The 22700-nt window shown below is 46.6% G+C and overlaps 1 protein-coding gene across 2 annotated transcripts in view; it reads right to left on the bottom strand.

Annotated features, from left to right (window-relative positions):
• Positions 1–21793, bottom strand: part of LOC148508927 (NXPE family member 2-like) — a 144978-nt gene extending 123185 nt beyond the window's left edge. Inside the window, exons 1-3 of one of the 2 annotated variants that reach the window (XM_088443815.1) lie at positions 21387–21793; positions 18431–18508; positions 17744–17841 (exon numbers count right to left, since the gene is read on the bottom strand). In XM_088443815.1, the coding sequence (XP_088299941.1) occupies positions 17744–17836 (93 nt within the window). In that variant the 5' untranslated portion in view covers positions 17837–17841; positions 18431–18508; positions 21387–21793. The remainder of the gene's footprint in view (positions 1–17743; positions 17842–18430; positions 18509–21386) is intronic. The other variant, XM_088443816.1, reaches the window with a different exon arrangement.
• Positions 21794–22700: the final 907 nt, after the last annotated feature.

Raw genomic sequence — 22700 nt, 5'->3', positions numbered from 1 at the left:
TTGTGATACTGAGAAGAACATGTAGCACTAGTAACAATCTATTATATTACTATTTCTATTGTGGTCATGGTATGGGCTGGGGAGGGGGGTTTCCAGGCAGATGGAAACTCCCCCTGCGTTTGCCTATGCTGATGAGGAGGGAGACTCGCTCCCATATGCCCCTGCTGATGGAGATTAGGGAGAATCCAGACGATTACCGCAACTACCTGCGTATTGATGATGCCACCTTCCAGGAGTTGCTGCATCTGGTGACCCCCCATATACAGAGGCAGGACACCAGAATGAGGATGGCCATCCCTGGCTACAGAAAGGTCCTTTGAAGACCTGAAGTTTGGGACCCTCATTTTCCCCCAGGCTTTGGGGCGCATCATTCCGCACACCTGTGATGCCATTGTGAATGTCCTGAAGTTCCACTACTTTAAGGTGAGTAAAAACACTACACATTTTTTTTTGTTGAAAGAAAAAAAATATATTTTTTTTTATACTGGAGGTAAAAGATCAACCAACATGGCTGTAAATATCAATAAACATATTTTTACTTAAAAGCAAAACCAACATGGCTACTTTTTAATGTTTAACAAACCAACATGGTTTTAAATGTATAAAAACTGTTATATCAACAAGTTTTATCTCTCCCAATAGCTAGCCAGCTGTATGGTATACGGTGTTTCAGACGACGTATTGAATAGACCAAGAAGCACATGCCGCAGGTCCAGATTGAGGCCCCGTAAAACAACAATCTGTCCTTGCGCCATATGTTTAGTGACCCTGTCCAATCCACATAATCCGCACCGTATACCATGCAGTAGCTATTGGGAGAGACAAAACTTGTTGATATTTCAAAATTACTTTAAATTAAAAAAAAAAAAAAATTGGGGTGGCTCCTCATCCTCCGCCAACATGGTTCTATAAAGTACCTCAGAGGATGTGGAGGGGTTGGTTGGTCCAGGAGTAAGGTAAGTGGTATGGGGTGTAGGGTGGGATAGGGTTGGCCCCAGTGGTGTGGCCTAGAAGCTTGCTGGCGGGAAGGAATGGAAGGTGGATTACCCATAATGTGGCTGCACCGTTGTCAGGGGCAGAGGCTCATTGTTGTGGTGCCCAGTTGCTTCAATCTCCCCCAGATGACTGTGTCGTAGATGTTCTTCTGGGCGTGGACTTGTTGGCATTCATTCATTTCCAGCAGACTACTTGCTATATGAGTTCCCAGGAGGTCAAACAGGTACAGGGGCTTTCGTTGGGCCTGCTCAACTTGTTTTAGGAGCGATTCTGGCTGCGCCTGATATCTACGCCGTCTTGAAGCAAGCTGAGTAAATTCGGCCTCGCTCTCGCTTCTGGGTGTCATCACTTCTGGTGAGGTCGAGGTCTGGTGTTCTAGACTGTTTGGGAGGAGAAAGAGTAAAAAAATTAGTTTATTTTTGTTGATGAGGGCAAAAATGTCCGTGCTTCTGATGGAGGGTCATTTAAACAAACCCTCTTCTATGAGAGACTTAACACCAGCCTTCTGAATTTGCCAACTACAGCGGAAACAAAGCACAGCCTAAACTACGTTTTTGTGGCTAATGAGGCATTTGTTCTCCATGAGCACTTGCTAAAGCCATATGCACAAAGGGGCCTGACTGAAGAAAAGCGCATCTTCAACTATCGTCTATCCAGGGCACGGAGGATAGTTGAAAACGCCTTTGACATTCTCTGCAACCATTTCCAAATTTTGAATACGGCTATAAATCTTTGTGTGGACAAAATAGATTCAGTTGTCTTGGCCTGCTGTGTCCTCCACAATTTCCTCCGCAAAACTTCTACTATACAACAGAGGACATTTGACACAGCTATGGCAGACGACCCGGATCATCCACACGAGACATTGCAAATGCCCTCTGTGGCCCCCTCTGCAGTTTCGGATTCAACAGGAACTGCGCGGGCTAAACAGGTCAGGGAGCAATACCTGGCCTACATTAATGGAGTGGGGGCAGAGCCATGCAGGAGGCAAATATACGCTAATGTCATATAGACAATTGTGGACTATTAAACTTTTAGAAAACATTTGGCATGGTATGTATGCACTATGGCCCTCATTCAGAGCCGTACGCTCTGAGCAGAGCGCACGCTCTGAATGAGGGTCGTCCTCCATAATTATGGAGCGTCCTCCCGGACGCTCGTATAGCTGTGGGTCACCACCCACAGCCTGTACGAGCGTGCAGGTTGATGGCCGCGATGGTCTTGACCATCGCGACCATCGCCACTGCGAGCCGGAGCCTGCGGTTGAGTTTTTCAACCGCAAGGCCCGGAGTGATTTTGGCTCTATCAGAGCCAAAATCACTCCCACTGACATCACTAGTGATGTCAGTGGGCCGGCTTCTGACGGTAGGCGTTCCCTTGGGAACGCCCCCGTCAGGGAGGCACGCCCCCGGCACGCCCACCAAAGGGGGCGTGCTGTCAATCAACATCGACAGCACGCCCCCTTTGATCAGACACAACGAGCGAAGGAAAGTCCTTCGCTCGTCTAGTCTGGCGCATGCGCACGACGGAGCTCCCGCCGTCGTGCGCATTCGTAATGTGCACAACATCGACCCACTTGCGAGCGGACAGCCGCTTGCGAGTGGGTCTGAATCAGGCCCTATGTCTGTACTTACCACTTCCAAAGAGAACGGTTGTTCTGTTTCTGCGCTGTCCTCTTGCTGCTCTTCAGGGATACTCTTGACCATGAGCGCTTGGGAAGCTGCTCATGCAGGAACTTGGAGGTTGAAGATGAGGTACTGGTGTATACCTCATCTGTCCCTGCTCCAGATGCCCGCGATTCCTGCGGTTATTTAATAACTTTGATGTACACCATAAGTAAACTCTGTATTTTAGCTTTCACCCACTTCGGGGAAGCCTCGTCATGGTATGGCTTGCTGAATGTTACGAGCTCTTCAATGACAGCTGCTCACTTGTATTTATTGCTGTAGTCGGGCCCCTTTATGCGCCACAGACATTCGTGAGCGCGATAGCGCTCGAGAAAACCGATGACAAATTGCCACTCTCTTGCACTGGTCATTTCTGTGGGAAAACAGAACAAATATGTAATTTAAAATTTGAAAGTTTGAATGTTTTACAAATTGAATTTTTTAAATTAGTTTATATGTTTTTAATGTGTTCTAAATACATTTTTAAACCTGTGTCAGTGTATTTTCATAGTACATTTAGGCCAGTATTCAATTTGAGGCAAAAAGTCCAGACTTTTCACCTATTGGACTTTTCACCTCCTTCGCCTGTTTTCCAGGCGAAAAAGTATCGCGCGCGTGCCTGCTATTCCCTGTATTCAATTCCAAAGTAGGCGAAATTGGGAACAGGCGTAACTTGGATGGCGAAAAAATAAGGGAATTTTCAGGAAATAATTGTAGGACCCCCCTAAAGATGTCCAGCCCTCAGGGATCAGTATGGGTACCCCCGTTTTGGCCAGCAGAAGAAAGTCAGCTTTTTAAATAGATGCAGCAGGTGGTTATTTTGCCCAACATTGAAGAAGTGATGCAGAAGAGCACTTAGGCGTTTTTTTCGTTTTTAAAAGTGGTCCCATCAAATTCGGGGTACCTGAAAATGGGGGTAAGCATATTTTTAAGTCCCTAAAGGTAATTTTAAATATTCTTCAAAAATACAGCTGACGCTACTCTGTGCAATGAAAAAAACACCTGCCACATACTTGGGGACCCCACCAGAATTAATGTAGTTAGTTTGGCATTTTGTTTCCCTATATTTTTTTTTCACCTCAAAAGTTTCAAAACATTTTTTTGGGGTGTCCGGATCTTTCTTTTACATTTTTTTTTGCACACTTCATTTTAAGAGGGCATTCCCAAGGGTGCAGGCTATTTTTTTTAAGCCTGCACCTCTAAACCCCAAATCTGCACTTTTTTTCACCTGCCATAGGTAATTGAAAAATTATCCCTGTTTTTTTTAAATGACCCTTCGCCCCATTTACGAAAAAAAACAGGAATTTTAGGGAAATATGCCTGGGACCCCCCTAAAGATGTCCAGACATGGGGGATCACTATGGATACCCCCATTTTTGCCTGCTGAAGGAAGTTGGGGTTTGTATTAGCCACGGCATGTGTTTTTTCCCGACATTTAAGAAGTGATGCAGAAGAGCACTTTTTTTTTTTTTTTTTCTTCGTTTTTAAAAATGGTCCCATCAAATTTGGGGTACATGAAAATGGGTGCAAGCATATTTTTAAGTCCCTAAAATGATTTTTTTTAATTCTGCAAAAATGCACCTGCCGCTGTCACCTGCATTGAAGAAAACATCTGCCGCATTCTTCCAACCCCAACCCCCTCTGGAATCTATTTAACTATTTTATAAGTAGTTTGTCCTATTTTTTTTTTTTTTTTACCCCAAAATGTAAAAAAATTTTTGGGGGAGTCCAGATTTATTTTTCTTTTTTTTGACACAGATCATTTTAAGGGGTCATACCCAAGGGTGCAGGCTAATTTTTTTAAGCCTGCACCCCTAAACCCCGGCGAAAAGTCAATGTGATTGAATACGGGGATAATGAAAATAGGCGAAAATTACGTCATCGGCAAGAAATTTTCGCCGATTCCGACATTTCGCCTCATATTGAATACGGCCCTTCGTTTTTTTAAAAATGGGGAAATGGGGGGACAACTTGCATTGTGCTACACTGTCATAACATTGGCTGGGGTAGTGGGTACATTGCGGGTGCGATGGATATTAACCATTGATGGGCTAGTACTTTGGTGGCATTGGGTACATTGGTGGTGCAGGGGTTACTAAGCATTGGTGGTGCAGGGGTTACTACGCATTGGAGGTGCAGGGGTTACTACGCATTGGTGGTGCAAGGGTTCATACTAGGGGTGAGCGGGTTCGGATTTCTGAAATCCGAACCCCCCCGAGCCCCCCCGATCCGAGTCCGATCCGAGTCAGGCTCGGCTTTTCCCGCCTGACTCGGATCTGACATCGAGGCAAAACGTCATCATCCCGCCTTCCGAGTCTCGCGGGTTTTGGATCCTATATAAGGTACCCGCGTCGGCGCCATTTTCTCACTCGGCTGTGGACAGTGAAGAGGGAGGGTGGGAGTTAGTGCTGTGTAGTGTAGTGTAGTGTAGTGCTGCTGTTGTCCACTACTTCAAAGTCCATAGGGGCTGGCTGTGTTGTGCTGTGCTGCTGTTGTTAATAGGGGCTGTGTCCACTACTTCAAAGTCCATAGGGGCTGGCTGGACTGTGTTGTGCAGTCAGTTCCAAAGTCCTGTGCAGTGTCCCAGTCCTAAAGGGGTGCTGTAGTGTTGTCCAGGGGGTGCTCTGTCCATCAGGGGTGCTCCCCCCAAGTGCTAAAAAAATAATATATTTTCTGTGTTTGTGAATTGTGTGCGCAGTAGCCGCACGTGCTTCAACAAAGTAGTGCCAAGCGTGCGCCTGTGTCATAAGTAAAGGGCCGGCTGGCTTGACCATTAAAGGGTGCTGTAACCCCCAAAGTACACTCCAGTCCAAACTGAAAAAAAAATTATTTTCTGTGTTTGTGAATTGTGTGCAAAGTAGCCGCACGTGCATCAACAAAGTAGTGCCAAGCATCCGCCTGTGTCATAAGTAAAGGGCTGGCTGGCTTGACCGTTAAAGGGTGCTGTAACCCCCGAAAGTACACTCCAGTCCAAACCAAAAAAAAAATTATTTTCTGTGTTTGTGAATTGTGTGCGCAGTAGCCGCACGTGCATCAACAAAGTAGTGCCAAGCGTGCGCCTGTGTCATAAGTAAAGGGCCAGCTGGCTTGACCGTTAAAGGGTGCTATAACCCCCAAAGTACACTCCAGTCCAAACCAAAAAAAAAATATTTTCTGTGTTTGTGAATTGTGTGCGCAGTAGCTGCACGTGCATCAACAAAGTAGTGCCAAGCGTGCGCCTGTGTCATAAGTAAAGGGCCGGCTGGCTTGACCGTTAAAGGGTGCTGTAACCCCCAAAGTACACTCCAGTCCAAACTAAAAAAAAAATTATTTTCTGTGTTTGTGAATTGGGTGCGCAGTAGCCGCACGTGCATCAACAAAGTAGTGCCAAGCGTGCACCTGTGTCATAAGTAAAGGGCCGGCTGGCTTGACCGTTAAAGGGTGCTGTAACCCCCAAAGTACACTCCAGTCCAAACTAATAAAAAAATTATTTTCTGTGTTTGTGAATTGGGTGCGCAGTAGCCGCACGTGCATCAACAAAGTAGTGCCAAGCGTGCACCTGTGTCATAAGTAAAGGGCCGGCTGGCTTGACCGTTAAAGGGTGCTGTAACCCCCAAAGTACACTCCAGTCCAAACTAATAAAAAAATTATTTTCTGTGTTTGTGAATTGGGTGCGCAGTAGCCGCACGTGCATCAACAAAGTAGTGCCAAGCGTGCACCTGTGTCATAAGTAAAGGGCCGGCAGGCTTGACCGTTAAAGGGTGCTGTAACCCCCAAAGTACACTCCAGTCCAAACTAAAAAAAAAAATATTTTCTGTGCTTGTGAATTGGGTGCGCAGTAGCCGCACGTGCATCAACAAAGTAGTGCCAAGCGTGCGCCTGTGTCATAAGTAAAGGGCCGGCTGGCTTGACCATTAAAGGGTGCTGTAACCCCCAAAGTACACTCCAGTCCAAACCAAAAAAATATATATTTTCTGTGTTTGTGACTTGTGTGCACTGTGGCTGCACGTGCATCAACAAAGGAGCAGCGCGAAGCATGCGCCTGTGTCCCATAGGTAAAGAGCCGGCTGGCTCATTTCTTAAAGGGTGGTGTAACCCACAAAGTGCACTACTCTCCAGCAAAAATAAAAAAATATTTTCTGTGATTGTGTGCGCTTTAGCCGCACGTATATATCAATATAACATAAATGGAGGACCAAACTTTCTCCGATAAAAATAAAATAGGGAAAGATCAAGAACCACTTCCTCCTAGTGCTGTTGCTGCAGTGGGATTTAGACAATTGATGGAGGTAGTGTGTCCCCGGTTCCAAATCCCGTCTAGATTCCACCTGCATCCTCAAAGCAGCAGCGACAAGCGTGCGTCTGTCTGTTAAAGGGGGGGTGACACCCTCAAAGTGTGCTACACAAACAATAAAAATATTGTTCTTTTTTTTTCTGTCTTTGTGAAATGTGTGGGCTGTAGCCGCACCTGCATCCTTAAAGCAGCAGCGACAAGCGTGCGTCTGTCTGTTAAAGGGTGGTGACACCCTCAAAGTGTGCTACACAAACAATTAAAATATTGTTCTTTTTTTCTGTCTTTGTGAAATGTGTGGGCTGTATCCGCACCTGCATCCTCAAAGCAGCAGCGACAAGCGTGCGTCTGTCTGTTAAAGGGTGGTGACACCCTCAAAGTGTGCTACACAAACAATTAAAATATTCTTCTTCTTTTTTCTGTCTTTGTGAATTGTGTGGGCTGTAGCCGCACCTGCATCCTTAAAGCAGCAGAGACAAGCGTGCGTCTGTCTGTTAAAGGGTGGTGACACCCTCAAAGTGTGCTACACAAACAATTAAAATATTGTTCTTTTTTTTTCGGTCTTTGTGAAATGTGTGGGCTGTAGCCGCACCTGCATCCTTAAAGCAGCAGCGACAAGCGTGCGTCTGTCTGTTAAAGGGTGGTGACACCCTCAAAGTGTGCTACACAAACAATAAAAATATTCTTCTTCTTTTTTCTGTCTTTGTGAATTGTGTGGGCTGTAGCCGCACTTGCATCCTCAAAGCAGCAGCGACAAGCGTGCGTCTGTCTGTTAAAGGGTTGTGTAACCCTCAAAGTGCGCTCCACAAACAATAAAAATATTCTTTTTTTTTTTTCTGTCTTTGTGAATTGTGTGGGCTGTAGCCGCACTTGCATCCTCAAAGCAGCAGCGACAAGCGTGCGTCTGTCTGTTAAAGGATTAAATCGGTGACAGCATCCAAGTAGGCATGTCAGAAAGTCCGTACCTGTACTGGCAGGAAAAAGAAGCAATTTGGAGGTCCCTGTACAAACTGGCTCTATTTTACCTGAGTTGCCCCCCCCTCCAGTGTGTACTCCGAAAGAGTGTTTAGTGCAGCTGGGATCCTTGTCAGCGAAAGGCGTAGGAGGTTGCTTCCACAAAATGTGGAGAAGATGATGTTCATAAAATGAATTATCAACTCTTCCAGGGAGACCAGCCTCCAGAACGTACAGAGGGACCTGTGGTTCCAGCGGGGACGAATTAATACTCTGTGAGGATGAGGATGTACACACTGAAGAGGGTGAGGAATCGGTGGATGAGGAGGATGAGGATGACATCTTGCCTCCGTAGAGCCAGTTTGTGCAGGGACAGATTAATTGCCAGCTTGTTTTGTGGGGGCCCAAACGAACCAATCATTTCAGCCACAGTTGTGTGGCAGACCCTGGCGCTGAAATGATTGGTTTGTTAAAGTGTGCATGTCCTGTTTATACAACAAAAGGGTGGGTGGGAGGGCCCAAGGACAATTCCATCTTGCACCTCTTTTTTTTCTTTGCATTATGTACAGTTTGGGGCCTAGTTTTTCAAACTGCCATTCTATCTGCCACTGCAGTTTCACGCCTAGATGGGTCACGTGTTTGTGCCGCCCACTCGTGTCGCTTAGCATAGTCATCCAGCTACCTCGGTGCAACCTTTTGGACATAAAAACACTATTGTGAGGTGTGAGGTGTTCAGAATAGACTGGAAATGAGTGGAAATTAAGGTTATTGAGGTTAATAATAGCATAGGAGCAGAAAAACCTACAAATTCTGTGATTTTAGCTGTTTTTATGGTTTTTTTTAAAAAAATACAGATCCAAAACACAAAACCCAGAACCCAAAACACGGAAGGGTGGTTTTGGCAAAACCAATCCAGATCCAAAACACGAAGAAAGATCCAGATCCAAAACCAAAACACAAAAAGTGGCCGGTGCACACCCCTAGTTCATACGCACTGGTGGTGTAGGAGTTACTACGCATTGGTGGTGCGGGGTTACTACGTATTGGTTGTGCGGGGTTACTAAGCATTGGTGGTGTAGGAGTTACTACGCATTGGTGGTGCGGGGTTACTAAGCATTGGTGGTGCAGCGGTTAATACGCATTGGTGGTACAGGGGTTACTAAGCATTGGTGGTGCAGGGGTTACTAAGCATTGGTGGTGCAGGAGTTACTAAGCATTGGTGGTGCAGGGGTTACTACGCATTGGAGGAGCGGGGTTACTAAGCATTGGTGGTGTAGGAGTTACTACGCATTGGTGGTGTAGGAGTTACTACGCATTGGTGGTGTAGGGGATACTAAGCATTGGTGGTGCAGCGGTTAATACGCATTGGTGGTACAGGGGTTCATACGCATTGGTGGTGCAGGGGTTACTACGCATTGGAGGTGCGGGGTTACTAAGCATTGGTGGTGTAGGAGTTACTACGCATTGGTGGTGTAGGGGTTACTAAGCATTGGTGGTGCAGCGGTTAATACGCATTGGTGGTGTAGGAGTTACTACGCATTGGTGGTGTAGGGGTTACTAAGTATTGGTGGTGCAGCGGTTAATACGCATTGGTGGTACAGGGGTTCATACGCATTGGTGGTACAGGGGTTCATACGCATTGGTGGTGCAGGGTGTACAATGGTGTAGTAGAATACAAGCGATACTCACTTTTTTCACTGCAAACTCCGCAAGATACATAATGCTGTCGCTTGTCTTCACTTCTCCCATCGTCTGTCACAAAATGAGGAGGAGGTGGCCGGGGACATCGTAAATCACACATCACATCGTACATCAAGCAAAACACCGTACGATGTGTGTCACATCGTACACGATCGGTCGAAATCTTACAGCAGGTTCAGTTGATCTGTGATGCCAATACACGACGTCAGGGACGTGCATCGGCATCGTAATCGTACTGGGAAACGCCACTTTTTACACGATTGGTCGTTACGAATGAACAAAAACGGCCAAATTGTGTACAAAATTGCATCGTGTATGGGCACCTTTACTCGAGGAGTCGATGTGCATCTGATGTGGCGTTGATGGTGGTGTGTTTTCAACCAACGGCAGATCTGCACGCAATGCATATAAGGAAAGTGGGTGTAGCAACATTTGCATAGTCCGTCGCACACTATTTCAGGTGGGGAGTCAATTGGCAGACATTGGTATATTTTTGCACATATTGCGAGCATGATCGCAGCTGTGAATACAGTAGCGCACGACTCTGAATCAGGTCCATTGTAAGGTGCTTCCAAGCGATCACAAAACAAAATCTGTTAGGGGGAGGGGGGGGGCGTTTTTAATGTGGGTGACAAATATTTTTTTACAACTATGTTGGGGGAGGTCTTCCCCAATCCCTGGGTCTTCTACAAACCCTGGACTCCATGTTTTTATTCTGCAATGTAGGGGCGTAACCTCTGGTGATCACACCATCATCTGCAGCAAAGGGGTTAAACATTTGAATATCAAGACTGGAATCTGAGGTACATGGATTTAACACACTATCAGGGATGGATTGAGGACTAAAAATGGCTTAATGTGGACGGCACCAAATCAACTGTAGTCAGAACCAATACCAATGTAGGCAGGCTTACTACATCACTATAGCCTTTAGGGCAGAGGTATTCAACATGTGGCCCTCCAGCTGTCGTGGAACTACATATCCCAAAATGATCTGACAGTTTTTCTATTACGGTGCTAAAAGTGTGGCAGGGGATGTTGGGTTGTGCAGTTCCACAACAACTGGAGGGCCGCATGTTGAATATCCCTGCTTTAGGGCATTGCTAGAGCAGAACTGGAGTGTCTAATTATCTATTTCCAAATCTTTAAGTTCCAGATCCCATAGAGTGACAGCAGGACTGTCCCAAGGTTGAGCATTAAAGACAATGGGCCTGATTCAGAGCCGGACGCAATTAGCGCTCGCTCGTCCAGAAAATAGGGGTGGCTATTCAAATGAACCGTTCGCTCTTTGCGGTCTGTTCACGCCTATAGGTCTGAACATGCGAACGTAATTTTGAAAAAAACGCCCCCTGGCCGCTCGCATCCTACGTCATGTCAGCTATTTATTAGATTAATCGAGTACATCGACCAGCGTATGAACTGCTCGCTATTCTTGTGGTTTGTTTTTGCTACCACAATTTTGCGAGCAGTTCTGGCTATAAAATAACCCAGTGACGTGGTCAATGACGCTGCTGTATTAATTATGCACACCCATAAAATGCCCGTTTTGACCTTTAAGCACGCCTGCGTTCGGATCTCCACTCCCCGTTTTCAAGCACCTTCCCCTGTTACCACCAACATACGCCTCCTCCTGTCACTCAAAATAGCATTCGCTATTTAGCGAACAAACGATTTTCGGCCGCACTGACTGGTTCGGGCATGCGTATTACGATCCGTACGCGTGCGCAGTTGGGCAAACATCGCTCGGAGCGAACGAGCGGCCGCTTACGAGCGGCTCTGAATCAGGCCCAATGTACAATATTCCGTTTATAGCAGATTTTTTACACTGTATAGTTAAGCAGACAAAAACACCCATCACCCAGCTAAATAAAATGAATCACTCATTCTCACAACTTGCCCAGATAATGTCATCCATCCTCCGTTTGACCCTGCAGACCCTCTCCCTAATCGTACCCAACTTCAAAAATGCCATATCTGCAGGGCAAATAAACAGCACAAAGATTTTGCAGCCAAAATAAAGCACCCATATTACTCATACCTCACCCTGCCCAGCAATACATAAGGGGTCTCATTCAGACCCGCTCGCAAGCGGGTCTGAATGAGACCCCTTATGTATTGCTGGGCAGGGTGAGTGCGTTGGTTGTGCATTGTGCATGTGCAAGCCCCGTAGCGAGTGAGAAATCCACTCGCTCCGGGGCTCGCCACAAACGGGGCGGCTGTCGATGTTGATCGACAGCTCGCCCCATTTTGTAGGCGGGGTGGGGGGGGAGTGGCTGGACAAACGAAGGTGTTCCTGAATGAACGCCTGCCGTTTGTGGGCGGCCCTACTGACATCACCAGTGAGTGCGGGGGGCTTGCGGCAGACAAGACCTTACCACAAGGGTCTCGTCTCAAGCGCGATGGTGGCGACCATCGCGTGGCCACTCGCAAAAGCTGTGGGTGGTCAAAAATAAAAAGCAGCCACCCTCATTCAGAGCGAGCGCTCACTTTTTGCGAGCGGCTCTGAATGAGGTCCAATGTCTGCATTCTGTGTGGAGTTTGCATATTCTCCCCATGCTTGTGTGGGTTCCCTCCAGGTACTTTAGTGTCCTCCCACAATCCAAAAATATACTGATAGGTTAATTGGCTCCTGGCAAATTAACCCTGTGGTAGAGAACATAGATTGCAAACTCCATTGGGGGAGGTAATAGATGTGAATGGCCAAATATTCTCTATAAAGTGTGCAGAATATGGCCCTGATTCAGACCCGCTCGCTGCCAGAAGCAGCTCGCAGGTCTGAAGGGCGTTTTTCTTTTTTTTGGGTCCGGCCTCCTGGCCGCTCGCTAAGCTGTGGGTGACCACCCACAGCTTTTGCGAGCGGCCAGGTGATGGTCGCAACCATCAGGCTTGCGACGAGACCCTTGTGGTAGGGTCTCGTCTTCCGCAAGCCCCAGTGAGCTTCTGGCTCCAATAGAGCCGGAAGATCACTACTGACATCACGAGTGACGTCAGTAGGGCCACCCACAAACGGCAGGCGTTCCTTCGGGAACGCCTTCGTTTGTCCAGCCACTCCCCACCCCGCCTACAAAGCGGGGCGAGCTGTCGATCAACATCGACAACCGCCCGTTTGTAGCGAGCCCCGGAGCGAGTGAAATTCTCGCTCACTGCAGGGTTCGCGCACGCCGCACGTGCGCACTGCCCGGCTATCCACCCACTTGCGAGTGGGTCTGAATCAGGCCCAATGTGTGCACTATATAAGCAGTTATCACGAAAAGCGAAAGAATTTGTGGGTCCCAGGGACCCATCGCTTTATAGAATTGGGGTCCTACTCCACTGTTTCTGAGTCCCATTACATATTATGGAAGGGTGAAAGCAGGCAGCAGTTTGTGCTGGGGGGCAGGTAGCAGTTGGGGTAGAGCTAGAGGGAAAGGCAGGGAGAAGTTGGGGGTAGTGGGGAGTAAGGGCAGGCAGTGCTAGGGGTAGGGAGGGGGTAAGTGCAGACAGCAATTGCGACAGTGCTGGGGAGCAAGGATAGATAACAGCTGACACAGTACTGAGGTGCAAGGAGGGGGCTAGGGGCAGAAGTACTGAGGGTAGAGAGGGGGCAAGGATAGATAACAGCTGACACAGTACTGAGGTGCAAGGAGGGGGCTAGGGGCAGAAGTACTGAGGGTAGAGAGGGGGCAAGTATAGACAGCAGCTGAGGCAGTACTATGGGTAAGGAGGAGGTTAGGGGCAGGCAGTGCTGGGGGTAGGGAGGGGGCGGGTGTAGATAGTAACTTGGGCAGTACTAGGGGCAAAGAGGAAGTTAGTGCTGGGTAGGGAGGGTGAAAGTGTAGATAGCTGGGGCAGTACAGGGGGTAAGAAGGTGGTTAGGGGCTGGCAGTGCCAAAGGGTAAGGAGGGTGTAAGGATAGACAGCAGCTGGAGCAGTACTGGCTACAAGGGTCAGGCAGTGCTGGGGGTAGGGAGGGGGTAAGGGTAGTCAGCAGCTGCAGAAAGGAGGAGATTAGGGACATGCATATTTACAGTGCATCGCACACAGGAGTCCCCCATAAATATAGTGGCCCACACAGAGCAGTGCATTTAGAGAGTGTAACACACAGGAGTGCCCACAATGTCTAACAATACTCTATTGGGAGGATATTGTAAGGAAATAATATAAATAGTCTCTCACCAGCAGTGCACAGCTCCCTGGAGGACACACTCTACCTCCCCAGTCCGCAGTACTGCAACTCCCCAGCGATTACTCTCCTACTCCCTGATGGCAGTGCTGCAGATCCCATGCAGTCACTCGCCTTCACTTTGCCAGCTGCACGGTCTCTCTCTTCCCTGCTAGTAGAACTGAAACTCCCTGGTGGTCACTACTCGTCCTCAGCTCCCCGCGGCACGGTCACTCTGCTCCCCTGTCTCACCTCATCGGGCGGCAGCGGGTTCTCCTGCTCCGGCAGCACCCAGCTCCCCCCCTCGCAACTTGCTACACTCCGTGGTCTCCTCTATCCCTGCAACGTGGTCTCCAGGCTGGGGAACGGGTTCTTCCGCTTCACTGCCCCACTCTGCTGCTGCAGGCACAGGGAATAGGGCCGCACCCCAGCCGCCCACTTGATGGCATCCACCAGGGATAATAGCTCCGCCTTGGCTCCAACTCCTTCGCTGGCTCAGCCGCAGGACCTCCGAGGGCTTCTTAAAGCTGTGGGAGAAGCCGGGGAGCAGAGCGGACATGGCAGCGACTACGGACTACTGCCACTGCCGCCATTGACAACTCCGCCCCCCCGCATGGAAAGTCCTGCTACATCAGTGAGACGCCACCACCTTTATAAGCAGCGCATCCCGTGACTTTGTTGGGCATGTTTGAAAGGGCCGCTGGCAAGGGATTGGCTGTAGCGGAGCGCGTCCCCGGGGACCCACCCATTTTTAAAAAATGAGTCCCCAGTCCTCAAAAGTGGGTAAAATACGCGCTATAGCATGTATTTGTGAACACTGATAAGTAACTGGCGAAAATAATAATTCTGCCTCCATGGCCATTTATGACATATTATTATTATTATTATTAACCGTACTCCGAAGTAACCACTAAAAGGCGAGTGGAGCCCTGCAAGTCCAGCCATCATACATCAGAGGGGAAAAAACAAGAAGAGACTAATAAACAATAGTAACAAATACAGTATATCAATAAAACAGTGTGCAAAACTTCACTGCTGACAGACTGCCATTACCACAAAGAGGAGCTGACCCTCAAAAGAAATAACAGAACCAAGTGGAGCGTTAACTGTCTAGCAGGGATGAAGTGGAATGTAAGAATTCAAACCATTTATTGCTAGATGCATACAACACATTAAAATACATACAAAAGACGTAAGAACTATGGGCCTGATTCAAAGTTGTACGCTAACACAATGGCAGCTGCGATCACTCACTGTGCATTTCCGAAAATATACTAATAACGCAGATGCCATATTGTGATTAGAGACGCCCACTGCCAGCTTCTTACATCCGCTGCTTGAGTGCAAAAGCGGAAGCATATGAAACATTAGACGCACATCGCTCGACCATCGGACCCCTGAGTAAGCTTATGCTGTCTCAGACAGAGCAGCTCTCCTGACATGCTGAGGGAACTCCAGCTGGCAGCAAAAATGCAGTTGCAGATTTTAGAATGCCCAGGAAACCGTCAGACGACAATCCCTACACACCTGCGTTTGTCTAACCACCCCACGTTACCTGCCTCAAACTCTGACTACCTGTCACTCACTTTACACATAAATCCTTTGTGCATGTTAATTCGCAATTCAATCACAGCACATGTGCAATGCAGCTTTGGTGCGTACGCAGTGACAAATAATCGAACCAACTACATACAACATGAATAAGCCCCTATTACTGTACAATATTAAAACAATAAAGAATTGAAGCTGAAACTGCCATCTCAAAATACAACCAATGCTGGTAATTAACTAACTGGTCTATTTACTAAACCTTGGATGGAGATAAAATTAATGGAGATAAGGTACCAGCCAATCAGCTTCTAACTGCCATATCACAGACTGAGTTTGAAAAATGACAGTTAGGAGCTGATTGACTGGCACCTTATCTCCGTCGACTTTATCTCTATCCGAGGCTTAGGAAATAAACCCCTAAGGGCCATATTAAATTTGGAGCGAAATGTCGGAATCGGCGATGACGTCATTTCGCCTATTTCAATTATCCCCGTATTCAATTTCAAAGACTTTTCGCAGGTTCGAAAAGTCTTTGAAACAAAACAGGGATAACTTTTCACCACTGAAATAGGTGGCGAAAAAAGTGCAGAATTGCGGTTAAGGGGTGCAGGCTTAAAAAAAAATAGCCTGCACCCCTGGGAATGTCATTTAAAAATATACTGTGTCAAAAAAAGTATTAAAAAAAATCGGGACACCCCAAAATATTAACTTTAATACATAAGATTTATGAATGAACATGAAGCTCCCTCGACCTTCTTTTTCCATACAATCCACTTGTAGAGGAGATGGAGAAGGCTTGGACATATTTAAAACACAGAACAGCTGATCACTCTAATTCAAGACAAGCCCATTACAGACCACTACTGTCCCTCTGGCAGTGAAATTACAATTTAAAACAATATTATCTGATTTACCATTAGGCAGGCAGCGTATCCTTGTGTCACTCTGTAGCACAGACACAGATTTGTCAGGGTGGGCCGGGAAGTAGTGACCGGGGGAGCTTTGGGCCGGATTCAGAGCTGAACGCTCTGACCAGAGCGCTCGCTCTGAATCAGGGCCGTCCTATTTAAATGTGGAGCGGCCTTTTGGACGCTCGCATAGCTGTGGGTTACCACCCACAGCTTACGCGAGCGTCCATGATGATGGTCGCGATGGTCAAAGACCATCGCAACCATCGGGCTTGCCACAAGCCCAGGAGTGATTTTGGCTCTATCAGAGCCAAAGTCACTCCCACTGACATCATTACTGATGTCAGTGGGGCCGGACTCAGACGGTAGGCGTTCCCATGGGAACGCCTCTGTCTGGCAGCCACGCCCCCGGCACGCCCACCAAAGGGGGCGTGCTGTCAGTCACCATCGACAGCACACCCCCTTTGGTGCGAGACCCCGAGCAACGTATTTCTCGTCGATCGCCGGGTCTCGCGCATGCGCACGACGGAGCTCCCTCCGTCATGCGCATTCGCACAACATCGACCCACTTGCGAGCGATCTTTGCTCGCGAGCGGGTCTTAATGACCCCCTTTGTCTACAAACAAGCTCCTCCATGTTGCAGGGCGCTGACAGGCTGCCCGTGACGCGCACATATGTGCGGGGTCCGATGAAGCAATTGGCCCCACAGTCCGGCTGACCTCACAGGAATCTTCCTTGTGACTTTAACGCCCAATCCGCCCCTGCTACTATGATGTTTCTCTACATGCAGCACACTAAGAATAAAGTATAGTCTACTATGATGGTATATATTACAAAATAGATAAGGGTGTCATACTGAATATTCTTTTCTATATGTGGTTATTACATTAAAAACCTGCAGCTTTTTTATTTTGTGGAAATGCACCTATTTGTCTGCTAACTAAACTTCATTGTGGAGACTTCCTCATTCCGGGAATTGTATTCATAAAAGGAAATATGCACCTTTATGGACTTGATAGTACACCTGAAAATGCGCTAGGCAGAAACTATAAACACCACTCCAAGGCCCAACCACCTTTTACATTTATCTTGTCTTTATCTTGTGTAAAGATAAACCCCTTCCCCCTTACCTAGGTGCATTTATATACCTCATCGGGACTCAGCAATTAATTAAACAATCAAATGCAAAAACTGTGCATATTACAGTAATAGCTGCACACAACATTTGCACTGTTGGACTCACACTTTTGAAATTACAAACATGACCCTTGCATGTGAGATTTGCTTCAGAGACATAGATTATGGTCTCTTAAGTGAGCATCATTTAATTTCTTTTCCTAGCAGGTAAAGTTTTGAAATACAAAATAAAAAATGATTCCATAACAACATGTCAACTTATAGTACAAATTAAATACAGATTTACTAGTATTTTATTGAATCATCCACAGTTGCTTTTTTCCATGACTGATGTCTACTTTCACGATAATAGAAATACCGGTATACTGTAAGAATCCCACATACATCTATTATATAGAAAAATGTACGATAATGTTACCTTTTTTACTTTTTCATGATAAATGAAGCTGAAGAGGAGACAAAACAGAACTACTATGATCATGTAACTCTTATATGTTGCCAGGAAGTTCATTTTGTCTGCAGTAGAGAAAAACAATTAAGAGGTTAGTATTTAGTACAGTTCTAATTAAAAGCATCTGCATCAAACAGGTCAATAAGCAATCAGTAGTTGCATATTTTCATCATTTCAAAGAGCGCACCAAAGTCAGACTCACCTCACTGCTGGTGACTGCAACTGTTATTCATGTTATTCTATAGCAAAATGTGTTGGACATTGGGTGTGTGCTACACAAACTGGAATAGGAATGCAGTCAATTATCCTCGCTATTCCTGTCAATATAGTTTTATCCTTTAAAGTTCCAAAAAACAGTGTGTATTAAACCTAGGACCGGCACCACCATTAGGGAGCTTTAGGCAACTGTTTACGGGCGCCGGCCACGTCGAGTAATAAAACAAAAAAATGAAGGATCTCTCAGAGACATCTTTCTTTTACATGCGCAAGCGGAGGCCACAGGTCTAACCAGCTGCACTCACCGCTGTCACCTCACCCCACACATAACCTTGAGTCACTGGCATGGCCAGGGCGAGGATACCTCACCAAGTCTGATCGGGCTGTCAGCAGAACAGGCAGCACTGACGTGTGCTGTATACGAGTGTGGGCACTTACCCACTTGCCTGCTCTCTTTCCCATAACTCCTCTTCCTTTGCAGAAGATGAGTAGGACTGTCGGCTGCTGGGGCTGAGCCTGATGAGAAGAATATTAACAAACATTAACCAACTTGTCTGACAGCCGGAGCCAGTGCTGGTAAGCCAGCTCAGCAAGCTTTGGTTTGAGTGTGTAGTTAGTGTCATTATTTTTATACAATCACACAATTCCATTATATACCAGCAGAGAAGAGGTGTCTGCTGGTTTATGCTGCTGAACATTAAAAAAAAAAAAAAAAAGAATATACTGTAGCTTGCAGCTTTACTGTCAATGAGGACAGAAAGGGTGATGGGGAGAAAACGTTATTAGGTAGGGCCCTGATTCATATTTATCAGCAAGAAATTGATTATGTACTATATGGTGGGTACTAATGTTCAGCATAATTATGTATTGTGGCACTGATATGTGGCATAATTATGTATTGCGGGCACTGATTTGTGGCATATTACATATTAGGCAGTTATGTGTGGCATCATTATGTATTGTGGCATTAATGTGTGGTATTATGTATTGTTGGCACTGATGCGCGGCATAATTACATATTGTGGGCACTGAATTATGACATAATTATGTATTGTGGGAACAGATTTGTAGCATAATTGCATATTGGGCACTCGTGTGGCATAATTATATATTGGGACACTGAAGTCTGACATAAATATGTATTGGGGCACAGCTGTGGGGCATAAATATTTATTGGGACACAAATGTGTTGCATAATACTGTCCAGAGTGTACACACAAAGGTTGTTTCCAAGGTTTTATGTAGATGGCTGGGGGGAGAAGAGGCGGCAGGGTGAATCTTTGCCTAAGGTGCCCACAAACCTTGCACCGGCCCTGGTTAATCCTCAAGTCTGGGGACTTGCTTGTGGGACACCATGTGATTAGTTGGTCCTATTGTTGCTAGGGGTGTGTGTTTTAGTGCTGTATGTCAGGCTTTGTGGGCTGATACAAAGCCTCTTCCTGTCTTCTCACCCTCCCTCTCCACAATTTTTTTTTGGATGGAATATTTTTATTAGCTATTTTTGTGGTGGAAAAGAATGGCAGGTCGCTACTTCAGGTGCAAATTTAGTTGAGTGATTTAGCTATATAGTCTTTGGGTGCGCATATCTTTGTTGACTTGTTCGCTGGACCAACCTGATAAGGGCTGTGAAAACAAAGAACAAAATTGCTTACGGTGGCACTCGCGATGCAACCTACAAAAGGTTTGTCGTAGCTGCCGCAAAGAAAAATGTGTATAACTCTTCAAAATGACATGAAAAACTACAGATAGTGGCTGCGCGATCAAATCATACAGAAAAACATATATATGTATACAAATGAATTTTACTCCTTAGAAAGGCATACTTTCTAAAAATCAACAAAAAGCATAAAAAATATTAAATGTTACACACATAAATATCACTATGAAGGTGATCTTATGTATTGCACAAATGTAGCAGAATAAAAAACAGAAACCTCAGTTAAAATATTATTAATCCACTCTACAGATGCTAAGGCTGGAGGGAGGTGAAAAGTGAAGAAATGGTCACTAATCCCACCGGCTGTGGTCTGCCGATAGTAACTGTACTTAGGGCCAAATTCAATTAGTGAAAAAAATTGACGTTTTTTTGCCAACTGCGAAAACAGCCGTTTTTCGCCCAAAAAATGGTGAAAATGGCAAACAGGCGAAAATGGAGAAAAAAAACTGGAGAAAAGTTTTCTCCATCCCAGACAAGAAGAAAAAAAATGCAAATTCCCTATATTTGGCAAAAAATGTGGGGATTTCTTTCAGAACCCTTTGAACCCCCCCCCCAATGATAAATCATCCCCAAAAATGTATCATATGTGACATTCTTGCGAAAAATGGGCGCACACATATTTGGTGAAAAACAAAATCGTTGAAAATTATAAAAATCTTTTTTTTTCCAGGAAATTACTGTCCCATGTAAATTGGGGGTACGTTAAAATGGGTTCAAGTATATTTTCATGTTGTAAAAACACGATTTTAAAAAACGTTAAGAAAAAACCTGCTGCGACCGCGTGCGATGTTTAAAACACTTGACGCATCCATAGCACCCCCTGAAAAATCAGACCCAATACGTTAAAACAATTTTCAACTATTTTTTTTTTACCAAAAATTTGCACTGACGTTTATTGCCAAACTACACTACTTATGAAAAATGTAATACGGCCCTTAAATGGAATTTCACAGTGGGTGAATATAAATGGCAGTCCCAACGGTGTGTGTGGCCAGTGGCTGCTCGTGTCTAGTGCCCTGTGTGTTAGCGATAGTACGGGCTACTGGACCTGATTCAGAGCCGGACGCTATTTGCGGATGCTAGTTCAGAAAAAGGGGCTGGATATTTAAATTGAGCGCTCGCTCTTTGCGGTCTGTTGATGCCTCTATGTCTGAGCGAGCATCCGAAACATGTGCTCGCTATTTTGTAAAGACGCCCCTTTGCCGCTCGCATCATATGTCATCTCCGCTATTTATTAGATTAATCGAGTACATCGAAAGGCGTATGAACTGCTCGCTATTCTTGTGGTAGCATTTTCCTACCGCAATCATGCGAGCAGTTTAGACTAAAAGACAACCAAGTGACGTGGTCAATGCTGCTTTGTTAATTATGCACACCCTTAAAACGCCCGTTTTGACCGTTTGGCACGCCTGCGTTCAGATCTCCACTCCCCGTTTTCAAGCACCTTCCCCTGTTACCACCCACAAATGCCTCATCCTGTCACTCAAATTAGCAGGCATTTGCTATTTTGCGAGCACACGATTTCCGACCGCACTGACTTGTTGGCGCATGCGCATTACAACCCATACGCATGCGCAGATGTGCGAACATCGCTCGGAGCGAACGAGCGGCCGCTTACGAGCGGCTCTGAATCAGGCCCACTGTCCCATTAAAAGATTTGGCTGTAGCTTAAAGTACCTTTTTTTAGAGCAACAGGTTCGGGTGATGACAGCTGATGGTATCCGAGTGGCAGTGGGGAGAGGTGCCGGGGATGAATCAGGTGGTGTCTGCCCGGCAGTATGTAAATCGCCAGCACACCGTGTGCCACCTGTATACAGTGCTGCTGCCGCTGGCCGCTTGGAGGTGATAGGCGGTGCGTATATCCTAATTACACTATAATAATGCCGCCGGCAATCACGATCATGCAAACGACAGCCACCGCTGTTGAGTGTCGGTCAGCTTGATAAAATGTTGTTGTCCCCGTGGATTATAGGGATCCAATGCCCCCAGGTACAGGGAAGGATTAAATAGTCCAACAGTAGTAATGGATTTATGCTCAACACGTTCCGTGCTCAGAATCACCTTCGTCAGGGCGTAAAGGTGAAAGTCGAACCGGACCTGTTGAGATGATGTGTAATGCGCGTACCCGACTCCTCGTCCGTGGAGCTGTCATTGGGGAGGGAGCGATCATCCCCGCAGCTCCCCCGCCGGACCAGATGCCGGAACGCTGGACCGGACCAGCACCCTGCAGCGATCTCTGCTGTGTAATGCGCTGCCGGTCAGGGGGGTGTATTAAGTGACAGGGGGGAGAGATCACAGCCGGCTCCCTGCACGAAGCTGGTGCTGCCTCTGCCGAAATAACCTGAAATTATAAATATATGCCCTGCACAGTAACACAGGCCACACTGTACAGGGAGATGCTATATAGTCTTCTGACCCGCTGCCTCTGCTCCCGTACAGAGGGATCAGCACAGTGATGGCTGCTAGTGCTACATCTAATGTATTTAATAACACTTGCTGCATGCAAGGAGGGAGAGGAGGGGGTCAGATGTTTTGAATATAATATTAAATATTATCCATAATAAATTACCACTTGCCCACTGTTAATGTTGGGATGATAGGGGGTGTAACCATTAGTTGAGTGTTTGGGAATAGCTGTAACGGGTGCAGACCCCCTTAGATAACCATTCTGGGTGCTGGAACAGGGCACGGACCAACTCAGCCATTCAGGGTGCCGGAACAGAGCACTGACCACCTCAGCCAGCTCTTTAGGGTGCCGGAACGGGCTGCAGACCACCTTAGCTGTTTCTGGTGCCGGAATGGGCCGCAGACCACCTTAGATAGCCGATCCAGGAGCCAGAACGGGGCGCTGACCTCCTTAGATAGCCAATCCAGGAGCCAGAACGGGGCGCTGACCTCCTTAGATAGTCGTTCCGGGTGCCGGAATGGGACAGCCTTAGATAGATGTTCCAGGTGCCGGAACAGGGCATAGACCACCTAAGATAGCCTTTC

The sequence above is a fragment of the Taudactylus pleione genome, unplaced genomic scaffold (genome assembly GCF_031769625.1).
Source record: "Taudactylus pleione unplaced genomic scaffold, aTauple2 ptg000334l, whole genome shotgun sequence".
Lineage (NCBI taxonomy): Eukaryota > Metazoa > Chordata > Amphibia > Anura > Myobatrachidae > Taudactylus > Taudactylus pleione.
Note: the sequence above shows the minus strand (reverse complement) of the source record. Positions and strands in the feature narration are given on the sequence as shown.